Here is a 16,519-nt window from a genome sequence, read left to right on the forward strand (position 1 = left end):
AACCAGACTTGAAGAGCCATTGTTCCATCTCTGGATTGCCCACCTCTCAACTCCACTTAGAAAAGAGAACTAAGCATCTTGTTTCAACCATGGTTATTCAGGTTTTTCTATAATATGTAGTCAAGACTAATTCTTAAAAAAATATATTTTGAATAGGAAAAACAGTGTATATAAATATTTTTATAGGATCGTAGACCAAAGGAATACAAAGTTACTCAATTAACAAAACCCAAAAAAGAAAAACAACACACTTCCACAATGTGGGAAAAGACATGCATTGCTCTAAGAATCTGGATTTTATTACTTCGAATAACAATAGGGATATTCAACAGAACAAACTACCTTTGGTCATTTGAGTACTACTCCTTTAGTGGTAAAGAGTAGCACAGATTTTCTTCATGGACCCAAACAAATAAATAACAACTTTAAAGTTATAGAAAAGCTACTTACACATTCGTCATCTTTCAGCATTAATCTCAAAGTGTAGGTTTTGCTTTATTGGGGAGAGGTTGTCCTTTTAACCAAATGTCCAATGTACAAACAAGCTCAAATGAACTCCTTCACTAATGAAGTTACGACTTAAAAAAAAAAAAGAAACAGGTGGTTGACCAAAACATGACTAAATAAATGGCCACAAGCCTGGCGTGGCAACCCGTGGTGTTTCAAAGTGTGGATCATACCTGCAGTCAGCCCTCCCAGAATTAATGTCTGTCAGTGTTATCATCTAACCCATATTTGCAGAGGTCAGAAGAGCCCCGTGTGCCCTCCTCTATGCAAATAGCTGATGACATCAAGGGGCTATGTCACAAGCCTGAGTTTAGTTAGTGGATTTAGGCTGGTTTGCAGTTTTATCCACCAGGTCTGATCTGACCCTCGGTTTTACAACTTTCCACTCTGGGTGCTGCATAGCGCCTCTCCACTTCTGAGTTAATCATTTCTTTGCCATTATCTGCCAAGAGTTCTTATCTCTTCTGCTGTCACTTTATAACAGGGTCCGCTTATCGACCTGCATACAGTCATGTGGTCCAGTGAAGCCTATCAGAAGTTTCCATTCTTCTGATTAGAAACCATCGTGAAACTGGATACATGGTTTACAACAGGTCACTCACGCTGGAAACAGTACAGAGTCCAGGGAAAGACTTGCTTGTAACTTTCTGAATTCTGGATTTTTTTTTTTTTCTTTTTCTTAACTTTCACTAAGGGTTACTGTAGTCTGATGTGTCTCTTCCCAAGGCCACAAAAGATGACAAGCTGTATTTTTTCTTGCGCTCCATGATTTTTGCTGTGAGCCAAAGGCCTGCCTGTGCTCTCACTGAGAATGTCTTCTAATTCGGACCCTGGGGATGTGCAACAGTATCTAAAGCGCGGACTCACACCTACCGGTAAGTAGCAGTCGCTCTATTTACCACCCAGGCACTATTGTGCTACTACTGAATACATGGAACTTAATCTCATTGACGGTTTTGCATTTTAAGTCAAGGATTTTCTTTGTGCTTATTAAAAGCCTATAATAAACCCACGCATATATTACACATTTTTCTTTTCTGCAGTTCAAAAAAGCCTAGTGGCTAATTCAACATATGAATATTGTTATTATTATCCACTGTTTTTGGACGTCATTCTATTAGCCCAAAACAGCCAGAAAATATTCAAAATAGATCAATTTTATCCTTAATAAATTCTGACAACTTCTAATAGGAAATAATAAACTAAAATTTGAACAACTTGGAACAAGCCAATCATACTGAGTGATCACTAATCAAACTTTATCATAGTTTTCAAGTCCCTACAGATACTGTAGAAAACTGGTATTTTTAGCAAATGAAAGTCATGAAAAAAAAATTAAGCATTAGTTAAGAATTAGAAAAATTGCTATCTTCTGTAAAAATAATGACCACGTCTTGCTTTTACCGAAATAGGTACACAGAGCTACTTTTCATTTTAAACAAGAAAAAGGACAGTCAGGAACTTGCTCATTTCCCTGCAAGATTACATTCAGTGAATGCTAAGAGCAGAGGCGGGAAGGGCAGGGACTTGCAGGGCTCTGAGCAAAGCTCCGGGACCCGATTTTGCGGGGCCGTGCGGGGGCCGTGCGGAGCCCGGAGTCCCAGCGGCGCCACCCCGGGCCGGCTCGGGCTTCTCCCCTTCCCCTGGGGCTGCCAGCTGACTCCACCGAAGGCACTGATTGCCTTTTTTATGGGCCAACTACACCCTAAAGTACTCGTACATCAACTGAGGAAATGTTTACCAAAAAAAAAAAAAAAAAAAAGTTCTGTACTTACGAAAAAGAAAACACGGGGGAGGCACGCAGAGTGCACCCGAGAATCAATTGCTCTGCAGATAACAAAGAAAATGCGGGCGCAAGCAAGCGTGGCCAGAGAACCCCGGAACGCCTCGGGCTCCGCGGCCGGGCGGCCCCACGGGCGAGCACTCGCTCCCTGCCGCCGCCAAGCCCTGCGCGCGTCGGGCCGGGGGCGCGGGTGGCCCGGGCGGCGCGCACGGGCGGTGCGCGCGCCCCGCGGTGCGCGCGCGGAGAGGTCCCGGGCTCCGGCTGCGCGCGGCTGCTGCAGGCCGTGACGGCCAGCACCGGGCTGGGTGGGGGTCGCGCGCGCGCCTCGCCCGCTAGGCCCCCCCACCCACCAAGACCCCAGGGGCGAATTAGAGGGGGAGGTGGGCGGTGGAGCTGGGAGACGCCGGGCCGCGCCCTGCGGGGCTGTGCGCGGGCAGGGGCGGGGCGCTCCCGAGCACACCCGCGGGTCTGGGATGGGCGGGAGGCGGCTGTTGGAGCCCCGCGGGGTCCCGCAGGGCCCGAGCCTCGCGTGGGAGAGGCACGAGCTCACTCCTGCACCCTGAAGCCATCCGGCGCACCGCCAAGTTCCGAGTTTCTAGTCAAAGAATCCCCTTCCCGGCTGTTCCTCGCAGCCGCCCGGCCCAGGCGCGCCCCTGTCCCCTCTGCAGATGCCGCAGCCCCGTGATGGTGTGGCTTCCCCAGGGGCGACGGCTCGCGGTCCTGGACGGTCTGTTCAGCCCCGAGGGCCGTCGCCGGGGCTTTTGGCTGGACCGAGCCGTCGAAAGGGCCGGAGGAGAGGAGAGGAGGCCACGAGCGGTTGGCAGGCTGACCCCTTTGAGTGGGTCTTTCTGACTGCCCCGGGGCTGAGAAGCCACAGGTGCAGCTGCAGGGAGCGGCAGGAGTCCCCGGGTGGCTTTGAGAGGGCAAAATGCACGTGGGAGCGGGGGCGGGGATGAGGGGAGTGGTGCCCAGAACCGAGCCAGAGCCTGCAGACGCCAGGGTCCCACCGCTGCATTTAATCCCCTCCAGTCCCAGGAGTTGTGCTACTAAAAGCTATTTGCGTGGCCATAGCTGTCGGGGTAAGATCCTCCTTGCACCGGGGGTGGGGGGGTGGGGGGGTTGGGGGTCGGATGAGGTGTGTGCAGAATGACCACAGGTGTTCCTCCTGCCCACGACAGGAACCACTCAGTGTGGCTTCAGGGCAGCAGACTTGGGCTGAGACCAGACTGCCTGCTTGGAGTTGACTGGCTCTGGGGTACTGGCCAGATTCTTGGTTTCTGGCCTACATTATTTCCTTTCTCCCAAACAGGCGGAATGATACCTAGTCCTAACTTAATAGGCTTTTTCGCCCTATCTGTATCAACCAAACAGCCATGTCTGTAGGTAGAACACAGGCTTATTTTATTGTGTCTATCACCCCCACCCCGATGCCAGTGTTCCCAACATTAGGCTTGAGTTGCATTAACTTTTACATAGTTCTTCAAAGTGCATGCACAGAATGCTATGCACGTTCCATTTCATACCATACACTATCCCCAGGACAAAGCAGTGTGTGATAGAAGGTTTGCTTTCTGGTCCCCTGAACACTTTTGGTGTCTGATTTTCCTTCAGAGATAACCTCTAGCAATGTCCAGGGTTATCTTAGATTCAGCCTTGAACCTGAGCTGAGCCAGAGAGGGGCTCTGGAACACAGAGGTCCCAGGCTCCCTCGAACACACACACACACACACACACACACACACACACACACACAGCTGCAGGGATGATGTAGGCAGGGCAAGTTTCAGAAAGCAGGTCCAGAACCCACACCAGGATGCAGCTGCTCCTTGAAGTTGAACTTCCTCACTCTTAACCTTAGTGGGGACAACCTTCTCTGAGAAGTCCAGTTGGCTTCCAAGAACTTGAGGAGTTTGGGGAGTGTTGTACTCTGTGGAGGCCCTGGAGGAGAGAGCTGAAATATGACCAGTGTGAGCTTAAGAGATTAACCTTGAGAAAAGCAGGTGGACTGAAATTGACCCGACAAGTTAATAAAGGCTCTTTTTTTTTTTAAAGCATTTTAGGAAGTTCTGTTATATGTATGTTTGTGTGAATGATAGGAAAGATATACTTAACATTTATAGTCCAAGTAACCTGAATACAGATGCCATGGACAGATTTGAGGGTCCCTGAACACCATGTCAAACTCTGCAGGGTAATCAAGCTCACAAGCACCTGCCCCGGAAGGCTGCATCCTTACCCATCCTAGAGTGGCTATTGGCTCCCTCTTTTCTACACGATTTCCCTTATAGAAGATGAATCTGAGTGAAGTTAGACGGACTGGAGGAAGAAGAAGTGGCATTTGTTAGCCGCAGGGTGAGCTGCTTACCCGGCAATGTCTCTTTTATAAAGTTTACTTTGTTGCATCCATTTCACCCATTGAAAAGGTGGGCTCAGAAAGGTCTCCGTGTGTGGGGCGGGGCTTATAAGATGGGTGAGCTGCAAATAGAATCCCCCAAGTAGGATTCTGAATGCCAGGCTGTCTCCCTGAGGTAGTAACTGGCACGTGCTCTTGTTAATACAAAGAAATAATGATTTCCAGCAAAGTTGCTCAACTCAGACTTTCTTCCAAAAGACCTGTGGGCTTAAGAAAGACATTTGTCAATGGTTTCATCTTTCTTTTCGTTCTACTGTGGAAATCAGATTTGGATCCCTGTAGGATTCTGAAGGGCGGGATGGGGCTGGGACTACAGTAAGAACAGCATTGGGAGTGCTGAGGTCGGTGCCGGGGTTGGGAAGGCACCCCCGCTCTCCTCTTGCAGGGGTTCCTGGAAAGGATCTCAGACTGGCTGTGGTGTAGCTCAGCGAGGTGCCCTGTACCGGGAAGGCTGAACCAAGTGGAAATTCAGAGCATCTACTTGTTGCAGAGCCAGAGCTGGTGGGCTTAGGGGCGGGGGGTGGGAATGACTCAGATTGACTGGGTTCAGCTATAAGAAGCAAACACACTGTTTTCTTGGGGAGGAGTGGATGTGGGAAGCGACCATTTAGGTCGCTTTGTTTAAAAGCACTTTGGAGAAACCCAGCTGTGGCTCCGGCAGCCTTGGTCCCATGCCTGCTGCTAACATTTTTCACAGCAAATGCTGCATCCCTGGCTCAGGGTCCAGACACCCCCAGGCTCTGCCTGCCCCCTCCCCCGACCCAAGCTTCACTCACCCCATCTGTCTCTATAGGATAAGGAAATCTGTCGGAACCCACTGCTTGTTCTGGAATCAACTGCCTTGTTTCCAGACAAGACCGTGGTGGGGGAGGGGGGTGTCCCAAGCTGACTGAACGCTGGCCGTGACAAAAGTTTGTAACTCCGTGCCAGAGAGTGCCCTCGCCACTCCAGGTCCCCATTTTCTTTGGGGTCCAAAGTTGCGGGACGCCCACACCTCTGCGGGCCAGGCTCTTTGGTCTGGAGAAACTTAAGAACTTTCCCGTAGGGCTGGGTTCTCTTGAGCTTAGTCTACAGTATTACCCAGTGCTAAGGATTCAGTTTCCCAACCAGGGTGGGAGCAGGGTGGAATGACCAGTACTGCTCCGCCTGGCCTTTGGCCATGTCACCCAGTGTTCTGGTTGGTCTCAGGCATTCGCAAGACTGGTTCCGATGGGCGGGGTCTCCCAGTGCTGGGCTGAGACTGGCTCCCATCTGCATTTCGGTGCACAGAGAAGACGGTGAGGTTGGACCACCCACCCAGGTCATTCCAAGCCCGCCTCCTTCAACTCCCGACCTGCCTTCGACTGGCAGCGACGGTGCCAGGGCAAAGAGCGCAGGGACCCCTGAGTTGGGAGCAAAATGCCCCCAAAAGAAAGTTCAAAAGTTCTTCAAGGAAGCGCCTTCTTCTTCTTCTAATAGAAAAAGCTGCAGAGTCTGATCACTCAGGCAAGACTTTTCCTAAACGCGTTTCTTGCCTTGGAGGCCGCGAGGGCAGGCTGTCGCGCAGGTTGGGGAGCTCGGATGCCCCGGATCTCGGCCGGGCCGCGACACGTGAAGTCCCTCGGGGAGCGTGGACCAATCCCGGCGACCCCACCGGGCGGTAGACCGTCTACGCGGGCTGTTGCTGCTGATGTCGCCAGTAATTGTTCACACGTGCAGCAGAAAGGGAGTTTTCTTTGGTGAAGGAGGTACCCCTTCTCACCTCTTCAGGTCTTTTGTCTTCCAAAGCCCCAGCCAACCCGGCGCTCCTCCGTAAAGGACCGACACCCCGCCCGGCTCTTTTCAACGCCCAGCGCCCCGGGCGAGGGCGGGCAGGGGCGGAGTTGGTGGCCAGAGGGCTTCGTTTTCGGAGAAAAGCCAAAGCCGGCTTCTAAGGGGCTTTTCAGCTGGGAGGGGCGGCGGGGGGCGAGCCAGGGCCCGAGCCGCCGTCGGCAAGCCAGCCTGGCAGAGACCCCGGCAAAAATAAATCCGGATTTCAAGAGAAGTAATTGTTCTAGTTTCTTAAAAGCACCAACAAGTAGCAGTGGAGAAAGGACACCTCGGAGATGTTTACAAGGACGGTTTGCCGGGTTCCGCGCGAGGATGAGTGGGGTCGCCCGGCGCTGCATCTACCAGGCGCGCGGGAAAGCCATGCCTGGCCCGCTGGCCCGCTGGCCCGCCGAACCCAGGATCCCCGGGCCGCCCCCGCAGGTCTTGGCCTCTCTTGCCCACGCGCTCCGCACGGGAGATGCGCACCAAGCCGGATCCGGCAAGGGCAGGCTTCTCCCGGCGCACGCAGGGAACTGCCGCGCGGAGAGGCGGACGTGTGGAGAGAGCACGCGATCGCATCCTCGCGCGGGTGGGGAGTGCGGGACCTTCTCGGCCCTAGGCAGATGGGTGAATGGGGCGCGCGCACGGCCCCGGAACGCCAAGCTAGGATAAAATATGCCAGGACTGCGCTTCTTGGGCTCATCAAGGCTGCGGGAGCCTCCCCGAGCCATCAGCCTTCGTAATTGCAACCGTCAATCAACACTTTCAAAGTCAGAAGCGGGAAGGGCGAGCCCCGGAGACCTGACTCGTCGGAAAGGGGGCGGCGGGTGGAGGGAAGCGAGAGAAGTCTGCCAGAAGTTGGCTGAGGGCCGCGCGGTAGCTGGAGCCAGAGCTGCCTCCCTAGCCAGCCGCAGCGCGGTCTCTGGTCTGCGCCTCGGGTTCAGGGGCCCGGGAAGAATGGGCAGCCTCTGGATGTCCGCGCCCAGGGCGCGTGTTGGTCAGTCCAGATCACTGCCCTGTCCACCGGCTGCCACCTGCACTGCATACTTTTCCCACGGCCACTTGGATCTCGCCTCAAACTGTGGCCTCGGAGGCCTAGACCCCTCCCCAGCTTTCCCTGGAAGAGGGCCTGGGAGGGGGGTAGAGGGGCGCACAGGACGATCCAGGGTCATCCAGCAAGTGGGTCCGGGCTTTAAGGGGCGCTGCCCAGCGGGTCCCGAAGGAGGGCGTTCACGAGGCAGGGAGGCCGGTCCAGGGCTTGGAAGGGCCAGCGAGGTGCCGCCGCACCCCCGCCCGCGCCTGCAGCCCTAAGTACTTAAGGAGTGGCGCGGGGAGAGGTCTCCGACAAGAGCCCAGCTCATGCAACGCAGGCGGGGTTTTCTGGCCCCGGGGGTACCTTTCTCTCCCTGGAGGCAAAGGCTCCTTCGGTTCTTAGAAAAGAACTCTCCCGTTGTCCCCCGCTCCGTCGGCCACTGAGACCAGACCCTCCCAGCGGCGAGAAGTTCCCGGTCCTCTCCTCATCACCCCAGCCCCTGCCACCCCTCCCAGGCGGTGAGCATTTTTCTTCCTTAGGAAGCCCACCTGTGCGCAGGGCGGTGCATGCTAGCCGTTGGCCGGTTTTTGCGGGGTGTGGTGAGGGTCAGAAGTGGCCCGTGCCGCCCCGGAGTGGGTGACAGACACGAGCGTGCCCACAGCGTCCGCCTCTCTAGGCCAGCCTCAGGCTGCAGTTAAAAGCAAAGTTTCTTGTCACTCTGCACCTGCGTGGTGCTGCACTCCAACTGCCTTCGGCTCTCCCAGCCAGGTCCTTTCTCCATCACCCGGCCAGCCCTGCGCCCAGCGGCCAGAGCTGCCCTGCATCTTGGCCAGGCTGGCAGGTGGAGTGGTCTCGGGAGCTCCTGGCCAGGCGGCTGGCCTTCAATCGGTTCCCAAGTTCACAGCTCACCCAGTCCAAGGCAGGGCAAGCACCGATTCCAGCCGTGTCGCTGACTCCCTCTCTTAACTAGGTAAGAAAATGTAGCTTTAACTCACAATGACATTTAAAACAACTGGTCATACTGAACAGGTGTGCACAGTGTGACCTGACACTGTCAGGGAAATCTCTATGGCAAATTTCGTCTACCCCTCCCAGCTGATGGCCAGGCCTGAGTTTGTTTCCATAGAACCTGAAGTTGCCACTAAAGCTGATATTTCAATAACTCAGATTCTGAACATACATATGTAAAACGACAGATCAGTTGAGAGGGTTCATGGTATCTGAAATTACCAGGTGTGGGTGGGTGACCAATTTCCTACAAAAGTGTAAATGCTGCACCACAACGGTTGAAATAATTCCTAAAGCATCAAATCCTAGCCCTGACAGTTTTGAATGTGTGAGCTCTGTGCCATTGAAATAGAATAAATTCAGGTCTTTTGAGATTCAAATTCACCCCCTTGTGGGTGGACTCTGATAATTACCCGTTTGCACAGCAGACCCTGAAAATGAGGCTTTTCGCCTGCACTCCGGAGGCTGGAGGGAATTTTTTTCATCTTGTTGGGGTGACATCGGAAAACTTTGAAGATGTGGCTGGGGCTGGTGGCCGAAGAGCTCGCACAACAGATGGTTCTTTAAAAACTTTTTTTTTTTTTTTTTAACGCCGAGCCTCTGGGTCTCCTGCGGATCCGTCCCACCAAGGAGACCCCAGAAGGAAGAAGGGAAGCCCGGGCCGATCTTTGCAATTTATATGTAAACGCAGTTCGCCCCAGCTAGAAGCCTGCCGCCGACGGAATCCTGGCCCGGCGTCCGGGGTCGTTAGTGCGCGAAGGAGGGGGTAGAGAACAGGAGCAGCTGCCTCTTCCCCGAATTCCCAGGATCTCGGAGACGCGACCGCTCTGTGGCCCCGGTGGCGTGGCCTCTCCACCGACCGCGTGGCTCGGAGGGGGAGGGCTGGGGGGAAAGAGACCAGGAGACCCCCCTCCCCCTTACAGCGCACCAACAGTGGGGTTGAGAAGCGCGGTCAGCATAATTCAACATCCCCGTTCTCCTTCGGGTTTTCTAAGTGGGTGTTTAAGTCCCCTGAGCCTCCGCAGCCGGGGTGCATCGAGGGCTCGCAACACGCCCACGCCCACGCGCGCCCCAGTCCCGCCCGCTGCCCTGGGCTCGCGCAACGCCCTGGTTCCCTCGCCTTCGCCGCGGCGCTCAGAGGTCGCCTCTCGTAAGCAGTAAGCCCCGGCAGCGTGCACAGCCCCCGCCCCGGGCCAGGGTGCGGTGGGAGGGGGGTAAGGCGGGTGAAGAGGTTGGGGCAGCGAGGGGACTGAAGCATCCTCATTGGCTGGCCGCGAGTGTCCGACCCGAGTCCGAAACCCGCGTCCCCAGTGACCGTCTGAGCCCCGCATCCCATCCTTTCCCCCACCCCGGCCCTACTTACCTCCCGTCTCCTCCTCTCTTCCCCTTCCCTTCCCAGCACCGCCACCCTCGGGGCTGGAGAGGCCGCTCTCGGACGCGAGAGAGAGCAGGCGAGGCAGAGGAGGGAGGTTGCAACTTCAGAACTCCGCACTTGTGATAGGGAGCGAGCGAGGGCGGCAGAAGGAGATAGAGGGAAGGGGCGGAGAGGCGAGGAGAAGTGAGGCGAGGAGAGAGAGAGAGGGAGAGAGAGAGAGAGACCGACCCTTGCCGATCCCCAGCCAGAGGGCGCGTGGCGGGAGGGGAAGGAGTCGCCCGGCCGTCCGGGAGCGGCCGCAGCGCACCGCCGCGGAGGCGGGAGCAGCCCCGCGGCCGCCTCCGCCGCCTGCCCGCAGCGCTGTCCCCCGCGGTTCCGCGCCCCTGGCAGCTGCGCCCGCGCCCGCGCCGCCGCCCGCGCCCTGGCCGAGCGGAGCGCAGCCGGGGAGCGCGGACGCCGTGGTCTTCGCCTTTCTCGCAGCTCGCGGGCGGCTGCCCGCAGCTCCGAAGGAGGCGGACGGTGAGCGGGCGCCCCGGGCGCCCCTTTCTTCTTTCGGCCGGAGTTGAATCTCTGCTGCCCGTGTCCAGGTGCTGGGCTTCCGGACCGACGCGGACGCCCCATTCCCGCCCGCGGCCGCCTTGTCATGCTGCCCAAAGTGGAGACGGAAGCGCTGGGACTGGCTCGGTCGCATGGGGAACAGGGGCAGATGCCGGAAAACATGCAAGGTAAGGCGGCGCCGCGGCGCTCGGGCCCCGGCGGCTTCTCCGCCCCCGGGCTCGCCCTGCGGGCTGCAGCCTCCCGCCCGGCGCGGGCGCCGGCGGAGCCGGGCTGGGGGCACTCAGCCGGGGGCTGCGGGGCGGCGCTTCTCCCCCTCAGGGGCAGGCATTAAAGTTGATGGCTCTTGAACAATGCGGGGCAGAGGTTTTCCAAGCAGTGTCTAATTGCCCGCTTCTAATTAAGAGAAGGGCGGGCTCCGAGCCGCGTGGCTGCTCCAGCCCGGGCAGTCGAAGGCATAGGGTCTCCGGAATGCTAAGGTCATCGTAAGGCGGGGGGTGGCCGACAGACGCCGGAGCAGGTCCTCGCTCCTTGGAGCCCGCGCGCACTGTGGCCGGAGCTCCGTGCGGAGGGAGAACGCTCCGCCCGGGACAGCCACCCGCAGGAGGGGGTGGGTTCGGAGACGCTTGCTTGCGCGGGCTTCGGTGCTTGGGGCACCCCCCTAAAGGCCAGGCAGGCCCCGAGAGCCGGCTCGGATTTGGACGACGTCAAAGCAGCTGGCAGAGCTGAGGAAAGCAAAGTTGCCCCAGTCTGGTGCCCTGCGCGGGTGGTGCCCGGAGAGGTGCGGGGGGCCGCCAGCGTGCCGCCCCCGACCCGGGCATCTGCACAGACCCTTTCTTTTCCCAGCTCTTGATTGCTGATAACAACAACAAAAAATCAAATCCCGCTGGCGATTCCGCCTCCAGATCAGGCTTGTACGAAGCCCTTCGGAAGTTTATGGCGTTTGCTCCGGGCCGGGGAGGGAACAATGCTAGGAAAAGTCGGCGGCGCTCGTCCATCCTCGCCCGGCCCAGCGCGCAGGATGTGCGGGCCGGCGGGCCTGTGATCCGCGAGCGCTTCCTGCCATCCCCTTGTGCGAACTTGAAAGGGCCGGGGGAGGTGTTGAGAGCAGAGTTCAGGGCCGGCGCCTTCGGCGCGGTGCGGGGGAGGCGGCGCGCGCGAGGCACTGGGGCCGGGAGACCCGACGTCCCCGCTGGCGAGGGCGCTCCGCGGGAGGGGCGGTCGCCATCCTCCTGGATCCTGGGGTCCTTCCGAGTCTCCAGGTAGAGCTGTGGGAGGCCCCTGCCCTGAGACCCGCTTGGGGGTGTGCCCCCTGGGGGAACCCGGCTGGCCCAAAGAGGCTTCTCCTCGGGGCACCTGGGGTTGCCGCCGAGTAGGGGTGGGGAGTGAGGGACGAGCGGCGCGAGGAAGCCGGGCCGGACCCCCTCCGCCGCGGGCTCCCGAGAGAGGCCTGCCTTTGGGCCGCCCGAGGAGGCCGGCACGGTGCTCGGGTCCGAAAGGGAACTTTTCTTTCTGCTTTTGCACCGGGCGCGCTATGAACCCCTGGGAGTCGGTGGAGCGCCAAGTAGGGGAGGCGAAAGCCGTCGCCACACTTCCCTTGTAAAGGTTGAACGGGGCCCTCTCCACCCCAGTCACTGGCCCCAGCCCGGAGAGTCAGCGGGGCTTGGTGCCCAGGGCCCAGGAGAACGCGCGGGCCGCCCGCTCAGCCCTGGGTTCAAAAGCAGCGTGGGAAGCGGCTGGGCACGCGGCCTGTGGATTCGGAGGAGCCCCTTGGGGACCGGGGTCCCCATTCCTACGCTTGATCTGCTTCCAGCCTGAGACGCATCCGTGGGGAGGCCCCGGGAAGAGGATCTGCCACTGGGTCCCCTGACCGCGCCGCGCGCCCCTCTGAGGCCGTCCCTTCTCCGGACGCGTCCGTTTCTCTGAACGCCTACGGGGGCCGCCCCGGGGCACCGGGGCCTCGCAAGGCGCGGCGCCTCTCTCCCGCCTCGTGCTCTGTCTTTGGGTTTTTCTAGAGGGTCCTCATCCCAGATCCCCCGAGCTGGCCGGCGAGTCCCCCACCGTGAGCGGTGGCCGATCTGCGCCTTTTGAGGGTAACTGCAGTGTGCGTTGTTTGGGGGTGACAGCAGCCACAAGTTTCGGGAGAGCGGGAAGTGTCTAGGAGCTTGGAAACGAACTTCTCCAACACTCCCAGTCCCCGAAAGCCCTAGCCTGGGGGTCTCAGGGCTGGGGCTCGGGCTGACCCGGCTGCGCTCGCCCGCTCCGGTTTCTCCTCCAACTCCGGCCACAGTAGAGCCGCTTCCGCTACTCCGGCCCGCGCGCGGCCAGCGCCGCCAGGGACCCCCCGCGCGTCCCCAGAGCCAGAGAGAGAGACGGAACTTCAGACAGTCAAGGCGCGCTGGAGCGGCGGGGTACTTGCCACAGGCCATGGGGGCTGTTTCTCTCTTTCCTTTTTGGTAAACAAATCGGGAGAAACTTGGGCCCGGCCACGAGTTCCCCACCCCCGCGCCCCGCCCCGCGGCACCGCCAACGCCACTGATTAACTTCAAACAAACCCGGGCCGGTGTTGGTGCGCGGGTTGGCTAGCCGAGGCTGCGCCCGGGGGCTTCCAGAGCGGGGCCCGAGGAGGACCTGCCCCTCGGCCGCTGCGGGACGGGACCCGCGTGGATGAGGAGCCCCGGGGAGGGGCCGGATCAGGTATTTGCGGGGGTCCCCTGGCCGGAGCCCGGCCGGTGCACAGCTGCGGAGACGCCCTGGGGTTTGCGCCCAGCGCTGCTGGGGGAGACCGCATCCCCGCCGCGGGCCGCGCGCGGGTCGCCGGGTCCTGCGTGCTGTTGGGCCTCAGCTGGGGCGATCTGCAGGTGTTCACGGTTTTGCCGAGATGATCGGAAGCTCGTGAAGTTCACTGCAGGCCTTCAGGGCTGGGCCGCGAGACCGAACCCTAGCTCACGGTGCGTGGCTTTCCCCCTGCTGTTGTTTCTTTTTCTCCCGCCCGCGCGTCCGCCCTTTGGACTTGTTTTCACAGGTTTTCCAGCGTGAGCCGATGCGGGACTGAGCGTTTCGATGAATGGGACCGCGCCGAAGCCCGGGAGCCCCGGGCTGTTCACGCGGGGGGCGTCCTGGGTCCGCACGCGGCAGGCGCTGGCCTGGCCGGCCAGGGGCCTTGGACGCGAACTCCGTGCTCGCTGCCTTAGGCACTGGAATTGACAGATGCGTGCGGTTGTAGTTGATACTTTGTGCAGCCCACGCTGGCCGCTGTGGTGGTTTGTTGGCTTCGCAGACTTAGGAAGCTTGTGTACTTAGGAAGCGGTGGTCAGCGTAAAAGGTTAACCAAGGAAGTTGGAGTTATCTTTTCAAGTTTAAAAACAATGAAGTGCATGTTCCCCGATGCCCAAAGCTGTTTCGCTTTTATGGTGCAGAACGTGTTGCGTGCAGTGCCACCTGGGTGAAGAACTGTTTCCACACGGCTGGGGTTTGCCTACCGGTCACCGAAATGCTGCTTTTGGGGGCAGGATCTGAGCCCATGTGGCCCATGAGCTGCACACGGATGCCTCTCTCTTCTCGTTTCAGTGTCTCAATTTAAAATGGTGAATTACTCCTACGATGAAGACCTCGAGGAGCTGTGCCCCGTGTGTGGAGATAAAGTGTCTGGCTATCACTATGGACTGCTCACCTGTGAGAGCTGCAAGGTTGGCTCGGCGGGGCTGCCCCCAGGAAGTACAATGTTCCAAACCGAAATCACTCCCAGGGTTACCTTCCTGCAGTTAAATTCAGGCTGTTGACGACTCTGTTAGAGAAAGGGAGAGTCAGTCCCAGGGAGGTGATTCTTAGAAATATGTGTCTGATTCAGTTCAATTGGCAAAGAAATTTACGCTGTTTGGAGAACTTCGCCAGTCTCATGGCCTTCAAATATTTTATTGTAGGAAAGTGATAGAGCTGTAGAAAGACTTCCATTTCTAACAGCCCTAAATATTGATTTTGCTTGACTTATCTATATTTAAAGCATCCTTGTTCTTGAGAAGTAGCATGACAAAGTGTTTCCCAAATACATTTTAACTTCAGAGTATTCAGTGCTACAAGTCTGCACATTTTTTATCTGCAGACATAAAAGTAAATTCGCAGCTGCATGATTTCATCCTGATTCATTCTAAAAATATATTTGTGGGGTTTTCTTTTTGAAATTTTTATCACGAAGATCAAGGAACTGGATTTTAGTGTTTAATAATTTTCCTAAGGATATGACCTAACTTAAAGGCAAGGGATTTTAACATACTAAAGGTACTATTGTGTTATGAATAATATCAATCATGCTTTAAGAATTTATTTCAGACGGTTTTTATTTCCAGTAAATTCAGTATTCACTATTTTCCAACACTTTTTAAAAGTGCTATTAACTTCAACCATTGCCAGGCAAATCTTTTCATTCTCTATAACAAAGTAATATTGTTTTACTTTATGGCTAGTAGGATAAACATAAATAGTGTCCTAGACAAGCCCTATGGTATGTTATAAAGCGACAAGTATTGTTTTTGATTAATCCTTTTGCCTGGAAGACAGGGAAAGCACCCATTCTGCTACAATTCTCAAAGCCTGATTTTCTTTTCCGTTAGTTCCACCTTCTTTTGAAAACAGAGAAGCCACACTTGAATGTATTCCGGTGGGATTATTCAGCATTTCCCCATTTTAGTCTCTACAGCCTTGTGCTTTTCACTGTCCAGTGTTGACATCTGTGAAAGACCTGAGATGTTTTACCGTTCGCTTTTCCCACTGGCATTTTGCAAAACTTTGTCACTGAAATTGTATCAGACTATTAGAAACAGCGCACCTCTCCCTGAGTTCCTGTCTGCAGAGGGAAGAGGAAAACAAATGGTTGTAAAAGGTCACTGCTCAAGATGGTGTCCTTTTTTTCTGACTATTGGGGATGCAATGGTTTGTAGCCAGATCTCCCCAAGATTTGACGTAATTCATGAGGAATAGAACTCTGATGCCAAAAAAAAAAAAAAAAATCTCTGCTGGGGCAGGGCTGTGCTTTGGAGAGTTGATCTTGCTGAAATGCAAAACACACCACAGAACCACACCAGGGCTCAGAGGGCACAATGCAAGGATTTACTGCCGATTTCCTTAAACTGAAACAATGGAAGAAACGGGTGTTGGGGTTTCTACTACAGCTCACTATTTTCTCTGTCTTATAGGGGTTTTTTAAGCGAACAGTCCAAAATAATAAAAGGTACACTTGTATAGAAAACCAAAGCTGCCAGATCGACAAAACACAGAGAAAGCGTTGTCCTTACTGTCGATTTCAGAAATGTCTGAGTGTTGGAATGAAGCTGGAAGGTAAGTCTTCTGAAGATGCCAAAACTCTCCAAGAACACAAACTTTAGAATAACGTGTGCTTACAGCGTGGTCAGATGATTTCCCCAGTCTTTAGCACTGCTGACAACACTGTGAGCTCTTTTTAGGTTTTGTCTGTAGATTAGTTGGAGTCTCATTTAAACGTGGTGCCACCTACTCAGGAGAAAAATTCGGATACCAGAGCTCTCCCCTCTTAGTTTCTGTTTCTGTGTTTTTGTAGTTTGGGAAACAGGCGCTTGGTCTTCCAAAGGAAAAAGGCAGATGAAAACAAAACCGAAGCAGTAGAACTGAGAACAAATGACGGTTTTTATTTCCAGATTAAAAAAAACCTCCTTTTAAGTTTTCAAATCAGAAGGCGCTACTAAAAGTTTGATTTTCATCTTTTGATAGGTGTGTTTGTCATAGTGCTTGCTATTAATTTCTCACGTGGAATATCATTTTGGATAGTACAGGAATGCCTTTTTTTTTTAAATAAGAACTGAATAGAAAATAAGATAATGGAGGAGCAGTAAACATGAAATGGAATGACCCAATAAATCCACAGCACTGGTTTGACAAGGAGAGAGTGTTCCCTCCACGGCCCCTCTCAACTTTGTGGAAGGCACACAACCTACGCTGTAGCAACAGGCTGGCAGGCAGCGAGGTTAATGTGTGACTGCTGTGAATAATTTGTAGTTCATGGACTATTAGGGTGTGTGTTGCTGT

General features: G+C 55.6%; 1 protein-coding gene and 2 long non-coding RNA genes across 15 annotated transcripts in view; 1 reads left to right on the top strand and 2 right to left on the bottom strand.

Moving 5' to 3' along the window:
* The window catches only part of LOC108178228 (uncharacterized), a 36,815-nt gene extending 35,973 nt beyond the window's left edge, over nt 1-842 (bottom strand). For both annotated transcript variants that reach the window (XR_016219516.1, XR_011381247.2), the window contains exon 1: nt 451-842. This is a non-coding gene — a long non-coding RNA (uncharacterized LOC108178228). The remainder of the gene's footprint in view (nt 1-450) is intronic.
* Nucleotides 843-1,088: 246 nt separating this feature from the next.
* Nucleotides 1,089-16,519, top strand: part of NR5A2 (nuclear receptor subfamily 5 group A member 2) — a 130,232-nt gene continuing 114,801 nt past the window's right edge. For 2 of the 12 annotated variants that reach the window (XM_002717676.6, XM_089312056.1), the window contains exons 1-4: nt 1,089-1,382; nt 10,495-10,632; nt 14,033-14,151; nt 15,655-15,796. In XM_002717676.6, coding sequence (XP_002717722.1) covers nt 1,319-1,382; nt 10,495-10,632; nt 14,033-14,151; nt 15,655-15,796 — 463 coding nt within the window. In that variant the 5' untranslated portion in view covers nt 1,089-1,318. Of the gene's footprint in view, nt 1,383-10,494; nt 10,633-11,492; nt 11,725-12,100; nt 12,556-12,734; nt 13,488-13,536; nt 13,788-14,032; nt 14,152-15,654; nt 15,797-16,519 lie in introns of those variants that run through there. The other 10 variants (XM_089312062.1, XM_089312063.1, XM_008268687.5 and 7 more) reach the window with 10 other exon arrangements.
* On the bottom strand, nt 4,200-10,555 carry LOC149122489 (uncharacterized). Its single transcript, XR_016219525.1, has 3 exons — nt 9,896-10,555; nt 4,656-4,910; nt 4,200-4,241 (listed from the first exon to the last, which is right to left on the bottom strand). It is a non-coding gene; the product is annotated as an uncharacterized LOC149122489 (long non-coding RNA).

Source organism: Oryctolagus cuniculus, chromosome 13, assembly GCF_051225735.1.
Source record: "Oryctolagus cuniculus isolate XC-2025 breed Fujian yellow rabbit chromosome 13, ASM5122573v1, whole genome shotgun sequence".
In the NCBI taxonomy this organism is placed as follows: domain Eukaryota; kingdom Metazoa; phylum Chordata; class Mammalia; order Lagomorpha; family Leporidae; genus Oryctolagus; species Oryctolagus cuniculus.